This window comes from Vicia villosa, unplaced genomic scaffold, assembly GCF_029867415.1.
Source record: "Vicia villosa cultivar HV-30 ecotype Madison, WI unplaced genomic scaffold, Vvil1.0 ctg.002098F_1_1, whole genome shotgun sequence".
NCBI lineage: Eukaryota > Viridiplantae > Streptophyta > Magnoliopsida > Fabales > Fabaceae > Vicia > Vicia villosa.
The window spans coordinates 187057-204779 of record NW_026705837.1 but is presented as its reverse complement, the minus strand read 5'-3'; the positions used below and the strand labels follow the sequence as shown (position 1 = coordinate 204779).

At 32.1% G+C, this 17723-nt stretch overlaps 2 protein-coding genes across 2 annotated transcripts; one reads left to right on the top strand and one right to left on the bottom strand.

The window, feature by feature from the left end:
* The first annotated feature begins 10357 nt into the window (after nt 1-10357).
* LOC131637850 (uncharacterized) lies at nt 10358-11450 on the top strand. The gene is made up of 2 exons (XM_058908421.1): nt 10358-10491; nt 10604-11450. Exons 1-2 carry the CDS (start codon nt 10358-10360, stop codon nt 11448-11450), a joined length of 981 nt encoding a protein of 326 aa, XP_058764404.1.
* Nucleotides 11451-14102: 2652 nt separating this feature from the next.
* On the bottom strand, nt 14103-17489 carry LOC131637843 (pectinesterase 2-like). Its single transcript, XM_058908415.1, has 2 exons — nt 16550-17489; nt 14103-15092 (listed from the first exon to the last, which is right to left on the bottom strand). The coding sequence occupies exons 1-2, from the start codon at nt 17397-17399 to the stop codon at nt 14410-14412; spliced, it is 1533 nt and encodes a 510-aa protein (XP_058764398.1). The 5' UTR covers nt 17400-17489; the 3' UTR covers nt 14103-14409.
* Between the last annotated feature and the right edge of the window lie 234 nt (nt 17490-17723).

Sequence of the window (17723 nt, the reverse complement as noted above, 5' to 3'; positions counted from 1 at the left end):
GCGTAAGCTGACTCCCAAGAGATTTACCAATCATTTATGTTGATACCATATCTTTGCTTTATCTTTCACGTTGATTGTCTTAACCTTTATGTTTTAACCAGTGATTCCATTTTCTTTACAAAGTGATTTTGATTTCAAAAATATGTTTTGAGCATTGCATTAAAATTACCATTCTTGAATGAACACTTTATTTGAAAGTAAGTACTTATCTTTCGGGAAGTTCAAACAGTCGAGAAACTTGATCAGTGATCCTATCAGGAGCACGTTCCTTCAAGATCCTGTTGTTCAGATGTTTAATCAAGATTTGTTGATCAGAATATCCTCTTCAAGATGTATACTATGGCAAGTCTTCCCAACATTCATTTCAAGAGTTGAATCCGTGATCAGTTCATCCCTAACATAGTTCAACTGAAGCCATGATCAGTTAACTTGCAACAATTACTCAATCAGGGGCAATCTTCTTCAGCAATACTCAAGCCTAGTTTATCAGTTATTCTCAAAGGATCATTTGTTTGATACAGTTATCAGTGTGACAAGAAGTTTGTTCATGCATCTTCTTCCCAAGCGGATTTTTTTTTAGAGTTCCTGTGTTGAGGAATCAAAGCTCCAATCTTGCCTCACAAAAGAGTCAATCCCAGTCGTCATGAATAACTACATTGCATTGAGCATTCATCATGCATAGAAAACTTTAACATCATGCATAAAAACAAAATCATGCTCATTTACATTCTTCTAAGGTCCTGTTGTTGTCAACATCTTACCTTGAGATCAAAGTCCAACTTACTTGGCACCTACCCAAACAAATTTATCCTTTTGATTCGTTTTGTCTGTATCTATCTGATATTCTTCATGATATGTCTTGTTTGTTCTGACAATTTTTCAGAACTTTGTCACCTTTTATTCAAAGCTTCTATGGATGTCCCAATTCCCAATAAAGTGTTATTACCTCATTCAATGTCACTCTTGAATGTCTCTGAGTTCAATCATGTTTTATCTTGATTGTCGTTTGATGCTGCTTCATTCATGGTTTATCTTAAAACGCTTTTGATATTTTCTTCTTAAAGTTCAAATCATGTTTTACCTTGATTGACCTTGGTGTTCTCTAATCATGTTTTACCTTGATTGTCACTTGGTATTCTCTAATCATGTTTTACCTTGATTGTCATTTGGTATTTTTCAATCATGTTTTACCTTGATTGTCATTTGATGTTATCCAATCATGTTTTACCTTGATTATCCCTTAATGACATCCAATCATGTTTTACCTTGATGGATCTGTGACGATTATCTAATCATGTTTTACCTTGATTGTCCGTTAATGATTATCCAATCATGTTTTACCTTGATTATCCTTAATGACATCCAATCATGTTTTACCTTGAGGGACCTGTGATCATGTTTTACCTTGATTGTCCGTTGATGATTACCCAATCATGTTTTACCTTGATTGTCATTCGATGTTGCCCAATCATGTTTTACCTTGATTGTCATTTGATGTTGTCCAATCATGTTTTACCTTGATGTTCATTTTATGTAGCCACATTCATGTATGCCTCAGATATTCTCTTCTCAAAGTTCAATCATGTTTTATCTTGAAAGCTTTTGTCAACCGTTTCTTTCTTGTGTGAAGTCTGATTCTATTCCTAGATGACGTATACCTTTTCCCTAGCGGAGTCTGTTTACTTCTCCCCATTGGTGTCCTGTTTCCATCTCGTAGAAATCATGTGAATTCATAATCATAAGCATTACATTGCATCTCAGGTTCAAAAATTGTGTTTTTATATATATTTAAGTCTCTTCAATCACGTCGAAACGAAGACTTACAATCATCGTGTCTCCGGATAGAAGAAACTTAAATAGGGGCATCTGTTGCACCCCAATTTTTGACCTCTGAGATCCCATCATTTTCTAAGTGTTATGATCATTATTGTTATACCCCAAAATTTGCCTGCGTTTTTAAAAAAAAGAGAAGTCAACAGATTTCTGTCTAAAAATTTGGAGTTTTATACAATCTTGGATTTTTATTTCATAAATATCCTGATTTTATAAATATTCAATTTTTAGAATTTTTTATACAGTATTTTGGTTCGCTGTTAAATTTGTTCTTACATAAACATCAAATACTGTTTATCACTTCATACACTGTTTATTTGAGATTTATTTTCAGATAAATAATGCTGACGCAGTTGGTACAGAATTAAAATTTGCAGGCGCGGAGTCCGGGTTTCAGATTATACTGGTAACAATTAAATTATTATTGGTTTTATTTCCCACTAATTTTTATTTTTATACTATATTATTTTTTCAAAATCTCTTTCTTTCTTTTCAAATATCTTCCTTTCTTTTTCTTTCAAATCAAATCCTAGCTTTATTCTATACCCCTTTTCTTTTCAAAACCTACCATACTTTTTTTCAAATCCTACTACTATTCAAAACGGTAACACTCCACTCCCAACGACTCTATCTCTCTCTTTTCACTCTATAAATACTCCTCATTTTTTCCATAAATTCTCACATCAAATTTCACTCATCTCCCAAATTTCTCAAACTTCTATCTCATAATTATTTTCTCTTCTTCCTCGGCAAAAATGGCAAAGTGGATGGATACACTTTTTCTTATAGTCATCACTATTTTTACGGTGATCATGTCCTTCTTCTGTCTGCATAGTCCTGAAAAATGCGGACCTGCGATGGTTACACTTCCGATCATCTATTTTCTGTTGTTCATAGCATGGATTATTAATCGTCATTTTTAAAAGTTTGTTGTATCTGTCGCTTTCAAATAGTGTACCGTTTATTTTATTTATCGTACTGTTCATTATATTATGTAATATTTGTACTGTTAGTATTAAATGTTGTACTATCTGTCGTACGGTAGTTTAATTATCAAGATAATATTATGTGTGTTAAATATTTATTTTTCTGTGCATTAAATATTTTTTTTCAAGGTTATTATCGGTATTTTCGTTCGCGTACAGTATATTTTATTTATTTATTATGTTTGTGTTTTTCTAACAGCTCAGGTAAATAAATTTTTCACCATTAACACAACAAAAACAAAAAAAGAAAAAAATTAACTTTAAACTGTTGAATTTTCACTTTAACTGTTACGTTAATACCCGGACAGCTAGTTACCAGTCAAACCCGCTATCAGCGCAATTCTCCGTGTTTGTACCATCAGCCAAATCAATTTTTTTGCACTTCAAATTTCCAAGATTTTGTTCTAGAAGTCTTCTGATAATCACGTGGTCAACAGAGACTCAACACTGCACAAAAATCAGGTACGCCTAACTGTCTCCTACACAAACAGTCCCTAACTAGGGTTTTTGTTTTTTTTTTTCAGGAGAACGAGTTTTTGAGACCTCAAATGGATTTCATGGATCTCCATATGTCTCAAAATACCACCAGACAAATTTTCAAACTTCGATTCGCTCAGACGCACAGTCAACAGCTCAAACAGTCAACAGACGACCAGTTTGACCAAAAAGTCAACAGACAGTCAAAAATGCAATTTTTTGTCAACATCCATATTTTGTCAAAATATTCATCATGTGATCAATGGTTGATCATAATTCATCAAGAAAAGTTCAGAAATCGACAAAACTCAAAATTGCAAAATTAGAGTTTTTTACCTAAAAGTCAACTAAACTTTGACCGACCATAACTCTCTCATAATTTATCAGAAAAATTCCAACCAAAGCTCATCCTCAAGGAAATTCAATTCTCTACAACTTTGATGTTGGGACCAAGGTCAAGAAATGCTTCCGCCTAAGAGATATAAGCCAAAACATTACGGGTCATTTTGAAAGTCAACAAAAAGCAGTTTTTTGTCAAAGCCCATATCATCAAAATAACTTCTCCAAATGCAAAAACGCTTCCAAAGTGGCTTGTAGAGGACATCTTGGGCTTTCCAAAAAGTTAAAGAACACTTTCATAGGATCAAAATTGAGGGAGATATGCCTTGATGAAGTTGACCTTTTTTGGAAAAATGCATGAAACAAGTAATGACCAAAATTTGATTCTTTTTCAAAAAGGCCAATTCTTTTGTGATTCAATCTTGATTCCCATATGTCTAAGGGGAATCCACGACCCATCCATGATCCATAACATTTTTATTTCATTTTAATTAAATTTTATTCATTTAAAGTTTAATTAAAGTGAGATAATTCAAGGATAATTCAATGATAATTCAAGGATAATGCAAGGAAGCTTCATGTGATACAAGCAATGATATATTCAAAGCATCAAAGATAAGATTGCAAGATTGGAAAGAATAATAATTGAGTGATTAAACCATGGTTAAGTTTTTTATCTTAGCATAAAAGAATATTCCATTCTTTTTCCACAAAATCAATCATTATTTTTTCCACTTGCTTGGCCTCCTAGATCAAACTCTTTGCCTATAAATAAAGCTTCATTTTCTTCATTCAAGAAGAGGAAAAATAGGAGGAGGAACAAGAGAAGAATAACAACACACTCCAAAAGCATAGCATAAGTTTTATATTTTTCAAAAGTTTCAAGAAACTTGTAAAAATCAAGGCTCATTCAAATAGCCACTTTCAATCAATTTCAATCACTCTATTCCACTCTTGGAACATCATAGAGTAAGTACAATGTAATTTTTAATATGTAGTAGTGTTAGGAGTTCATGAATTAAAAACTCCATATTTATGCATATTTTCAATTTCTCAAAAAAAAATGTTTTAATTTTAGTTTTAAGTTGATAAAATGTTTATTTAATTTTTAACATAAAAATATTTTATTTCTTTTCATAATTAATTTATATTTCTTAATTAATTAGTAATTATGTAAATATTGCTTTTTAATTATTTTTAACCAATCAAAAAAACTCCAAAAATATTTTCCTTTTAGATTTAGGTTTATATTTTTTTTATAATCTAATTTTTGACATATAAAATAATATTTTTCTTGTTAAGTTTAATTATTTGTATAATTATTTGTTTAATTAGCTTGTTAATTAACTTAAAATCAATTCCAAAAAAAAATCACAAAAAGAATGAATTAAGTTTAATTTGTTTTATATTTATTTTTGTATATTATTTGATATTGTTTCTTATCTTTTTCCTTTGTCCCGAATCAGAATAAAAGATCAAATATGGCAGAGATTGTATGCAGTTGTTTTAAGACTTTTGGAAATTTATCGTGTAGTCGCTATGATTCTATCAAGCTTCTGATAAATTTTCATTAATTTTAAATCCGAGATCATCATTCACTCACCATCGATCTTCACTAACATCGTGAATATACTTGACTAGCTTCAAGATGATTCACGTGCTAACATACTAACAATTGACTTTAATTTCCGCATTTTATTATATTGTTCTTTATATTTCTTGCTTTATGCTTTATTTTATTATTTATTATTTATATTTCTGTTATTTTTTCTTTGTCCACTTGGACATATTATTTATATTTCTGTCATTTTTTCTTTGTCCATTTGGACATATTATTTATATTTCTGTTATTTTTTCTTTGTCCACTTGGACATATTATTTATATTTCTGTTATTTTTTCTTTGTCCACTTGGACATATTATTTATATTTCTGTTATTTTTTCTTTGTCCACTTGGACATATTATTTATATTTCTGTTATTTTTCCTTTGTCCATTTGGACATATTATTTATGTTTCTGTTATTTTTTCTTTGTCCACTTGGACATATTATTTATGTTTCTGCTATTTTTTCTTTGTCCATTTGGACATATTATTTATGTTTCCGCTATTTTTTCTTTGTCCATTTGGACATATTATTTATGTTTCCGCTATTTTTTCTTTGTTTCTTTGTCCATTTGGACATATTATTTATGTTTCCGCTATTTTTTCTTTGTCCATTTGGACATATTATTTATGTTTCTGTTATTTTTTCTTTGTCCATTTGGACATATTATTTATGTTTATGCTATTTTTTCTTTGTCCATTTGGACATATTATTTATGCTTCTGTTATTTTCTCTTTGTCCATTTGGACGTATTATTTATGTTTATGCTATTTTTTCTTTGTCCAATTGGACGTATTATTTATGTTTCTGTTATTTTCTCTTTGTCCATTTGGACATATTATTTATGTTTCTGCTATTTTCTATTTGTCTATTTTGCTAACGTACAGGAAAGATCTTATAAATTAAGAGTAAGTAACTCCTAATTGCTTGCTCAAACACTTCCATTTTCAAGCAACGTATTTTCAAAACTTCTCATCTATTTTCAAAACTTTCATCTGGTATTTGAAGGGCATTATTCCCGGTGAAACTCTTCAGAGACCTATGTGACCTATTGTCCATCTTCACTTCTTCTATTTTCAAATCAACAAAGCATTTAAAAAAGTGAGCTAAGCAATTAAGAGCCCATGGATAACCATGGATACAAAGGGTGCTTAAAACCTTCCCTTTGTATAACCAACCCCCCGAACCCAAAATCTGTCAAAAGGTCTTTCCTGTTCTTTTATGCCTTTCCTTTTTTGGATAAAATAAAAGTCGGTGGCGACTCTTGCAAAAAAAAATATAAAAAAAAAATAAAAAAAATAATAAAAAAAATAATAAAAAGAGCAAGGAGTCAGTTCGCAAAAACCGAGTTTACACCTGCAGACCAGGGAACGCGTAGGTATACCTACAAAAATAAAATTGCAAGACATCCGCTATATATAAATTGCATATATAATAAGCACGTAAGCACGTAAGCACGTAAGCCCTAGGTTCATAGGTTCGACGTAACAGCTTAGGGTGCCTACCCTTCCCATTGGTATGTTCTAGAAGGTCTCATGGGGTCGTTCGTAGCCGCCGAGACTTTTTGTCTCTTTGGATTTTAGAACAACTCATTTGATCCATGAGGTTCGAATTTTAGGGGTAGGTTCCTAGAGAGATCAACCAAATACCAAGTTCAGCCCTCAACAAGGTCAAGCCTCGTATCAGACATTTCCGGATATTCAACCCACTCTGAGTGGAATTATAATAAGACTCGTAGGCGATGTATTTCCCCTCTGGTCTTAAATATAATTCTCACACTTAGGTTTGACAACAATTTATATATCCCAAAAATGCGATAAAATAACACATATTCAAATAAATAAACATTTAATTGAATTGCGGTAAAAAAATGAGTTGCAGACAATAAATAAGATTGCAAATAAATAAATAAAATTTAAATATTTAAAAGAACCTGATCTCCAAATCTGCCATTTGTAGCTCCAAAAATGCAGTACAACAATAAATATTAACGTAGACAAATATTCATTTAAATTGTTGTAAATAATGATTGTGAACGGGAATTGTAAATAAATAAACAATTAAAAAAAATTAAATATTTAAATAAAAAAATGAAAACCTAAATCCTAATCCAAACCCTAATCTTGGCGAATTAGCCAAACCCTAAAAAGTTCGCCAAAAACCTAAAAGTTTGCCAAAAACCTAAACCTTGTCTAAACCTATAGGAGCATAATAATTCACCATTATAATGTTTCTCCAGCAGAGTCGCCAGCTGTAGCAACCTGCCCTAAAAAATTAAAGATTAGAGTCGCCACCTATTCTGAAGGGCGAATAGGAAACCCTACGCAGTTTAGAGATCAGGGTAAGTTATTATAATCAGGTTGAGGAAAGGTGTTAGGCACCCTCAACCCTTTCCTATTGGCTTTGAATCTAAGGTAAAGGTTTTATGGCTAAAATATAAGGTTGATAGCTAAGAAATTGAAAAGGGTAAAAATAGAGATTTGAACTGAATTGAGATTTTAGGGGGGGGAGACTCGCCTTGTTACCAAGTGCCTACGTATCTCCTTATGGAGAATCAGAGTCAACGTAGTTCGGGCACAGGGTTGTACGCCTTAGAATTGAATTTGATTATGGAGGTGTTTGAAGTGGTTTTGAAGTTGTTTTGAAATGCGAAGTTTGAAGGTATTTTGAATTACCTTATCGTAGTTGTGAACATCGCAGTGTTTGAAAGGATGTAAATCCGTAGTATCGTGGTTTAGTGTGTTTGAGATGTTTTAGTGTTTGGGCGTACAACCCTGATTTGATATGTCACCGTTAGATGCGATGACCAATAGATTTGGTCAGTATAGCTAACGGATTAATGGGGCATTGCTGGTTACTCAGATCGATAGATTCGATCGTCGCGGGCAGCAAATTAAATGTGTTTTAATTTTGTATTCTTATCTCTTGTCTAATGCGACTAATAGATTTAGTCGGGTCGAGAAGAGAACTAATTAAGGGTTAATGTTTTATTTTTTATCTCTCGTCTAATGCGACTAATAGCTTTAGTCGGGTCGAGAAGAGAATTAGTTAACGTTTTCTTGCCAAATGGGCAGTAGGATTGGGCAAACCCTAATAGTCATAAACCTTTTTAGGATTTTTGTGATTTTTAATATTAATTAAAAATAATTAAATCAATTAAGTCGAATAATCAAAATAATCGAATAAATAATTCTAAACCCCTAATTATAACCCTAACCCTAATTTAATTATATTATCAATTTAATTTAACAATTAAACTATATACCATAAAAATATATTAATTAAATTACACCATTAAACAAATAAAAACAATTAAGAAAACCAGGGCTTGGATTGCATATGACTCGGTCTTGGTGCGTGGGATCTTGTATTTGCTTAATCTGACGGCTATGATGATGAGGTACATCGTGGATGCGTGAAGAGCTGGCGTACTTGATCAACGAATGAATAATTTGTAAAAATATACTGAGCTTGGCCAGGTTCGAACTGGCGGTTGGGGAGTCATCATCATCTTGCTTTTGCCACTCGGATCAGCTGTGTTTATTGTTAGACATACCACCATAAATGTAAATAAACGTTGTTTTAAAAGAATGCAAACAAAATAAAAAAACCAGCGCGCCCTTCTTCCTCGCGTGGCTTTTTCTTCTTCTTTTTTTTTCTGCAAATACGTGAAAGTGAAACATCCATAGCCCTCTGCAAGAATCCGAATCGACACACATGTTCGATAAATCGCAAAGAAGACCATGGCCTAACCCGAAATTGCTCCCTGAGTGCAGTAATACCACCATCTTCGTCTAATTCAACCTAGAATGGGAGATCCCAATTTGAAACTCCGAAGACCTAGCAATGGTGGATTACTCTACCTGCACCAAACCTTGAATTAAATGTATCAGAAAGATTGCAAACAGGTTTATGAACACAAATATGCAATCAAACACGATTAATCATGCGTTTATGAATGAGTTCAAATAAAAATGTTTGACACCGAATATGAACACAGCGATACGCTGCGGCTTGGTCTGCTTGAAGGTAAAGATCTATTTACGGCTGAGACACCATGAGCATTCGGTTCAGAGACTTGGGATGATATCAATCGGCCTCCAATTTTCCCTTGTCTGCAGTTGTTTGTTCACTTATATATGATTGAATTAGGTTATGAGTTAAAATTTGATTCTTGTTTAGGAATGATTTAATATTTGTTACTGTTATTTTGTGTTTTGATTGGAGATAATTAGATTTTGATTTGGGATGAGTTTGAAATTGATTGGGTTCAATGCTAATTAGGGAAGATTTGGAGAACTAATTTATGTTTTTTTTGGAGCAACTATGGTGAATATTTGGTTTCTACGTGATTCTTGGAGACTTGAAGATCTTGGATTTGTTTGATTTACTATTTTTTTTTTCCAAGATTTGATATGGAATTTTTGTGACAAAATAACAGGAACATGGAATATTTGATTTACCCATTCTAATTCTTTTGATTTTTCCTTAAATGACAACAGTAGAACTATAAAACTAACTCCTAAAAAATTAGAATTAACATTCCTTCTTTTTTCTTTTTTTTTTCGTGTTTTAGTAATAAGATCACTATAAAAATCTACTTCATACTAAACCTTAAAATATTAAAAAAATTAAATAGTCACTTTGGGTTTCTAATAATAATAACAAACTAGAAAAATTAATAATAACAAAAAAAAACAGAAACTAATAATTATAATAATGAAAATTAATATTAAAATACTAAGAATCTAATATTCTAATTTAAACTATAACAACAATAATAATGTTCCTGATAGTATTAATAATAATATGGAATAGTATATAAAAAAAACTAATAATAAGCCTAGTAACAGTATAGATTAAAATGCTAATACTAACTTCAATATTTATAAAAGTTACTAATTATACCTAAAATTAAAATTGCGTCTAATAACTTAAATAAATAAAATCAAAACGTTATTTATATTTTTTTTGCTTAATAGAATAAAAATAAAAATGATATATATATATATATATATATATATATATATATATATATATATATATATATATATATATATATATATATATTGCAACATATATAAAGGCGGGCAAATTTGGGGTGTGACACCTAGATGCATGATACAGCTAGATTTGCAAAAAGCATATGATATGCTTAATTGGAAAGCCTTAGACACCATTCTTCATGAGATAGGCATCCCAACTCAGTTTGTGAAATGGATCATGAATGGTGTGAGCACAGTCACCTACAGGTATAGTATCAATGAGGAGCACTCCAAATTGATGAAAGCTGAGAGAGGTATAAGACAGGGTGATCCTATCTCACCCTATCTTTTTGTGATTTGTTATGGAATATATGAGCAGGTTATTGTACCAAATGCAGCTGAATCCTAACTACAAACATCATGCCAAATGTAAAAAGCTTGAGCTCACTCATTTAACATTTGCTGATGACATTCTGCTCTTTTCAAGAGGTGACATAGGGTCTGTTAGTCTTATGTACCAAACCGTGCAGGTTTTTTCTGATTCAACAGGGCTAGTTGTGAATCCTTTAAAATGTCAGGTTTACATGGGAGCTATAGAGGAGACAACAAAGCAGCAAATTATTCAGGTGAATGGTTTTAAAGAAGGAAAACTCCCATTCAGATATCTTGGTGTGCCTCTAACTTGCAAGAAACTTTCAGTGGCTTATTACCTCCCCCTTGTTGAGAAAATTCTGAGCAGGTTACATCACTGGAGCACTAGAATGTTGAGTTATGCTGGTAGGGTTCAGTTAGTGAAAGCTGTAGGTTTTGCTATAGCCAACTACTGGATGCAGTGCTATCCCATACCAAAAAGTGTCTTGCAGAACATTCAAGTAGCTTGTAGAACCTTTATTTGGACTGGAGGAACTGCTCCCAGCAGGAAGTTTCCAATCTCTTGGAATACCATCTGCAAGCCCATGGATAAAGGGGGCCTTAACATACTGAATTTGGAGATATGGAACACTATCACTATGATGAAACTACTATGGGGTCTGAATAGGAAAAATGACTGCCTTTGGGTGAAATGGATGCACACCTATTTCTTAAAAGGAAAAGAGCTCATGAGTATAGAGGTAACTACCAACAACTCCTGGATAAGTAAAGGCATTCTTAGTGCTAGGCATGCGATACATAGTGTACAGCAGACCTGGGACAAGACAAAGGATGGCAGCAGATTCAGAATGTGAGATTTTTATAAGGAGATGCTGAGCCATGAACCTAATGTAGAATGGTATGCTTTGATCAAGGGTAATATAGCCAGACCGCGTGCAATCTTTTGTCTTTGGTTGGCCTGCCATAAGAGACTTGCGACCAAAACAAGGCTGCACAAATTTGGTGTGATGATAGACCCTACCTGTTGCTTCTGTCAAAAGGAGGAAAACTTAGAGCACCTGTTCTTGGAATGTGAGATCATGAACTACATCTGGAAGACAGTGTTGTAGTGGTTGCAAGTGCATAGGCACCCTCGGCATTGGTCAAGTGAGATGAGCTGGATCACTAAGTATTGCAATGGTAAAGGAAAGAAGAGTGAGATGATGAAGATGGCAATTGCTAAAACTATCTACTCTTGTTGGAAACTTAGAAATGATACTTGCTTTAGAAATACTTATGATAGAGATACAATTGTAAATAATATCAAAGAAAACATCATTCATAGGAGTTGGTATAATAGGAAATATAGAAAGTGCATAGCTAACCTCTTGTTATAGAGCTATGCTAGGTTGGATCATTTGTGATCACCTTTGTATTAATGGTTTTTGAATTAATCCAATTTTTTATTGATTAAAAAAAATGATATTAAATAATTATTTATAGTAGTGTTAGACTAATTTAATTTTAATATCTTGATAATGTTATTTTACTTTTTTTTATGAAGACATTGCATGTTTAAAAACATAAAAGATGGAATTGATAGTTAATTTATTCATACTTCATTAATGTTATATAGAAAAAAAGTTAAACTCTTATAGATTATTTATTAGTAATGGATTTTGTATATATTTTTTTTAAAAAGTAGGACAATAATCGAACATAAGAAATGTTGATATTTTTTTAGGAGAAAATCCCAAAAAAAAAAATTATATACATTTATTAATAATTTTGAATTTTTTTTCCACAAACTTAATATTTTAGATAAGATTACAACTATGGTTGCATCCACTATTATTTTTATAAGAACATATTTAAACCATATTAAATCTTTTTTTTTAATAAGCAATTGAATATAAGAAATCGCACTAGGGGTGCAACCTTTACAACGAGAACACACTAGTTAGTAATGTTACAAAGTAATGGTAATTTATACCAATCATAAAAATCGATCCTACTCGAAGGTTCCCTCCTACTAACCCATCTCCAAGAAAAATACAAAATATTTGATATCACCTCGTCATGACTAAAAGAACCGCTATCAAAAATGATTGTGTTTCTCATGTTCCAAGTACACCAAATTAAAGCTATCCATATTGTGTTTATAATAGCTTTGATGTTGTTGTTTGTCACCTTTTCTTGAATACTCCCGAAGTTCTTGAATTCCTCATTAGAAAAATTTGCATCATCACCCAACCACAAATAAATTCTATTCCAAACCTCCTTTGTTACATGACATTGGTAGAAAAGATGATCCAAAGATTCCGGATAATTAGAACAAAAAGGGCAATCAATGGAAGGTAAGATAGGCACACCTTTATTAACAAGTTAATCCTTTAGCGGTAGTCTTTTGATGAGAAATCTCCACGAAAAAATCTTGATCTTTGCCGGAATGGTTGTCTTTCAAATGACATCCAATAACTTGATGGTGGAGCTTGGCCAAACTATCTCTTTTGCACTAGACATCAAGTGCGAGACACTAGACACCGAGAAAGCTCCATTAGAGGTGAGATTCCAATGGAAATCATTCTTAGCCGTTATGTCCAACACAACTCCTTGAAGAAGCACAATTAAATCCCTAAGTTCGTCACCAATTGCCTTGCTCGTTACGGACAAGTTGATTAAATTGGCATTCGGGACCAAATAAATCAAAACCTCATCACCGAAGATGACTTCCCAATTCCACAAAATGTCACCATTGTTCGGATTAAGGATATCCTTCACCACACATAAATTGTTGGTTGTACGATCAAACAAGTGCGGAAAAGAAACACGGAGCGGTTGATCGACCAACCAACAACTATGCCAAAAGAGAACATTATTACCTTGCTTTAAATCATATTAAATCTTAAATTAAAAAATATTCACATATTTATTAATTTATGTATGATGTTAATGTGTGTCCTAATATATATAAACAATTTATTATGAAAATTGTACGTTGATTTTATTAAAAAGTTTTAGTTAAATTTTTTTATTAATATTTTAATTTGTTTTTTTGAATTTCTTAACATGTGTTTTCAAAACACAAGTTACCCTTATTATTTTATTTGAAACACCTATCCTATTAGTATTACATATCTAGAAATCTTATAGCTTACGAGCAAAAGTTGACCCGATTGAATCATGAGATAATTGTGCGGCTTATTTAATTAATTATGTGTACAAGAGGTGACAAATGTTCATTTTGTCTTGTCAAGAAGTCAATGATATTGATATACATGGACTATACTACAAACTAGCTGTTGGCATCTAATTATATATTCCAAATTAATTATTCATTCAAAGTCACTTCAAATTAATTTTCAACTTCTAACTTTTAAAACCCCGTGACATGAACCTAATTCCATTCTCATCTCATACATCATCATTAGAAAATCAAACCAATTTCTAAAAGAAGCAAGAATTTTGCAACCACCTATAGTGATTCTTGCATAACATAACATAAACAAATAGAAAATGACAAAAAATTTAATGAAACTTTCATCTTTATTCATTTCTTTACTCAAATACAATTAAACAAAAAGACCAATAATTCTTCAAAATAAAGCAATACAACTAACCATACAATTAATTTATTGGCCATGCTAAATTATTTTATTTTCATATTACAATAGGACAGCCAATCAATTAATTAGTAACACAATTATATTCAACAAATAATAATGCAACATAAATTCCAATGATAAATTATGAATGTATGGATAAACAGCGAATTTAACAAAATCAGAGTTTCACTCTGATTCTGATAAACTCGCTGTGATTCCACACAAACACTTAGAGTCCGGCGGTGAAAGGGATACCGGTGCTCGGTAACCATGAACTTCCGGCAATGAAATTACCAACGGTGAAAGGTGAAGCTTGAGTAGCACTAGTAAGAACATGGTAACCTTTCCATGTAACCCTATTTGAAGTGGAAGCACCTGCACCTGTATTAGCATATTCAGCATAATATAAAGTATCCAAAGCAAAGTTACCACTCCATTCCAACCAACCAGCAGGGTTAATAAAACTATCAATAGAGGTCTTCATGAAAACGGTTCTTGAATATTTTTGCCACGGGCGACCGAGGTACGATTTAACCGAGCTAGGGTTTAGGTCGGACGCGGCCGTAACCTTAGAGTTGTGAATTATTATTCCGGTGTTTTGGTTTGGATCGGTTCGTCCTTGAGCGGTGAGGGTGATTGTTTTTTGTGGCGGGTTTCTTGCGATAATGTTGCAACTTTGCAACACGACCGCGGCGTTGCCAAAGATGAAATCGACGGTTCCGTAGATGTTACATTCACGGTAAAATTGTCGCTCGGAATGAACATATAGTGTGTCTTGGTAACCTTCGAAGCTACATTTGTAAAATACCGAAAGATCGGAGCCGGAACGGAATGCAACAGCTTGATGATTTGCTCCTCCTGCTGTGTTTCTAAATGTGATGTCTTGAGCTATAAATCCATCACCAACCGCAGCTGAAAAAAATAAAAATATTAAATATTAAATTAAAAAATTTATATTTGAAGATATTTTTTTTAATAGCAAAAATAATATAATAGAAATATACGAAAAAAATCACCAAAATACACAATAAAAATTATCAAATCGCACAAAAATGTGTCACATAATTAAGTTGAAAGAGAATAAAAAACTACTGTAACGAACTCAAAAATTCATAACACTACAAAAAATTTCAATTATTAAAATTTTCGCTTTCAAATTATCATAACAACTATCAACCGATCAGAATTCACTAAGAGAAACATCAAAATCGACATCCTAAAACACAGGACAAAACATTCTATCAACTAGGTTAAGTTGAGTGGAGTGCAAGGTATTGAAATGAAAAAGTCATATTAAAGAAAAGTTCCATTGACTATTAATTTCTATGAACATTTTTCAAAACTAAACCCTAGTAGAAATATTCATTATAAAATATATAATACTTCTAGTTCCTATCTTGTTTATGTAAATTGACATTCTAACAGATTATGATTATGACCTATCTATTTTTAAAACTGTTATAAACTAATTTTGATATAGATGGTTTCTTAAGCACCTAATATTTCATACTCTTCTTTAAATTAAAGTACTTCAAAAGTGGGCCCTTATTTGATGAAATTAATGTGTTACCACATAGGAAACTATATATGTGTGGTCCTTGTGAAAGAAAAATATTAATCTAGATTGTCTTTTTTTCTATTTTGTTTTATGAGATATTAATATAGATTATTGTCGGCACGTCTCTTTTATAGTTTTTGATAGAGACAACAAATTTATATAGTTAATCTCCAAAAAATATTTACGATGATAATATTAAAAATTAGTTTAACCTAATTTGGAAATAAATAAATAGTTAATTATATTTAAAAAATATAAATTAATATGTATTGTTTTATTACTTTGAAATAATCCGGCTAACTTCCAAAGCAAGAAAAGAATATTTAATATTTGAAAATAACATATTGATAGTTTAATTATTGATTAACAGCATGTATGAAATTTGTAATTAATAAAAGTAATAAATATGATAACGATAGTTAGTATAAATAGACTAGGGATAAATTTTTAGTTATCTATACCAATATGTATGTATGTGTATAGTTAACCAATAACTAATTACTCCTCCATAAATATTAATAAATATCATTGAAGTTCATTTTGGATCATTTGCAACTAGCATCTCCAACCAAACACCTACTATTGTATTAATCTAATAGTTGAAAAATCTTTTTTTTTTTCTAGACGAAGTGATAACAACCGCAAAAACTCACATGTATTGTGAGATTCTGAGTTCGAACGTGATATCTGACCTAATAACATAAACGGTGACGGATGACTTTTGATTGTTTGTTGGTTTTTTTTATATATTTGTTATAAAAACTTTTGCAAGCAAATAATGATGCATTAAAGTGTTACTATAAGTGCTTACCAACGGTTGCTGAACGGAAGGTAGTGGAGCCACCTCCAACACTTTTGCTACCTGTGATTATAGTCTTCCCAATACCATCTCCCACCAACATAACATTCTTTGCTTTGATCTCAACTTGTTCATTGTAAACACCAGCCTTCACATATATCACATACCTTCCACTACCACTCGGCGCAGCATCGGTCGCCGCCTTCACGGTCGTGTACTTACCGGAACCGTCTTTAGCAACGATGACATTCGCCTTCGAGGCGGCCGAGGAAGTTTGAAGAAGCTTCCGATCACCGGGCTTAACCCATGTCGGAAATCCATCTTTGTAACTAGGTTTTTGGAAAGGAACCTTGTTGAGAGCCAAGGTGTTACTCAACAACTTTGTTACATTGTTGGACATCAAAGGTAGGACATAGTTTGTGACACCTAGGTCATAGAATCCCCTCTTGCATGTTTCGAGATTCGTCAAAGCGGTACTAAGCCATGTTTGAGAATCGGTATGTTTGCAATTAGGGTTGGTTGTTTGAGTAAGCTTTTGGACCGTAAAATCATAGAGTTCAATACAATCCGCCCAAGCGGCTTTTTCTTGCGCGTTACGGCACTTCGGGCCAAGAGAATGAGTATTTTGTTCGCCCTTTTGTGCTCGTTGGATCGCGAGTTGAAGCGAAACCTTGTAGAAATCGGATTTGCTCTTTATAGTTTGGTTGAAAGCATTGTTGGTTAAATAATACTCACATGTTTGAGGGTAAGGTGTTTGGTTACACCATGATTTTATGGAACTTAGAGAGTAACCATAAACAATAGTTGAGAAAAGAAAAGGAAACAAAATCAAAAGAGTTGTTACCAAAGGAAGTGAAGCCATTGAAAAATGATACTAGGTTTTTGTTTTTGAGGTTTTTGTTTTTTTAAGGTTTTGGTTTTTGAGGTTTTGGTTTGTGATGTTTATGTCCTAAACTTTGGTGTCTTTATATAGAGAAAAAAATAAGAGGTGGTTATAGGTTGTATAAACTATGTGCTCACCATGTCTTACTTTTCAAATTTAGTTTATAGATTTGTGATGATTTTCCATGCACGTCTTGTTGTAGGAGCAACAACTTTTGAAAATTTTAATGCATAATATTTGAGTTGGTAGAAATATTTTATTAATATTAGAGAAAAATATTTGGTAGAGGATAATGTTTGTCTT

What these genes read in the sequence shown, in the direction of transcription:
- LOC131637850 (XM_058908421.1), top strand. Translation starts at nt 10,358, where the DNA reads ATGATACAGCTAGATTTGCAAAAAGCATATGATATGCTTAATTGGAAA. An exon ending in GTGAGCACAGTCACCTACAG is followed by an intron (nt 10,492 to 10,603) that starts GTATAGTATCAA and finishes ATATATGAGCAG; the next exon opens with GTTATTGTACCAAATGCAGC.
- LOC131637843 (XM_058908415.1), bottom strand. Translation starts at nt 17,399, where the DNA reads ATGGCTTCACTTCCTTTGGTAACAACTCTTTTGATTTTGTTTCCTTTT. An exon ending in CTTCCGTTCAGCAACCGTTG is followed by an intron (nt 15,093 to 16,549) that starts GTAAGCACTTAT and finishes TATTTTTTTCAG; the next exon opens with CTGCGGTTGGTGATGGATTT.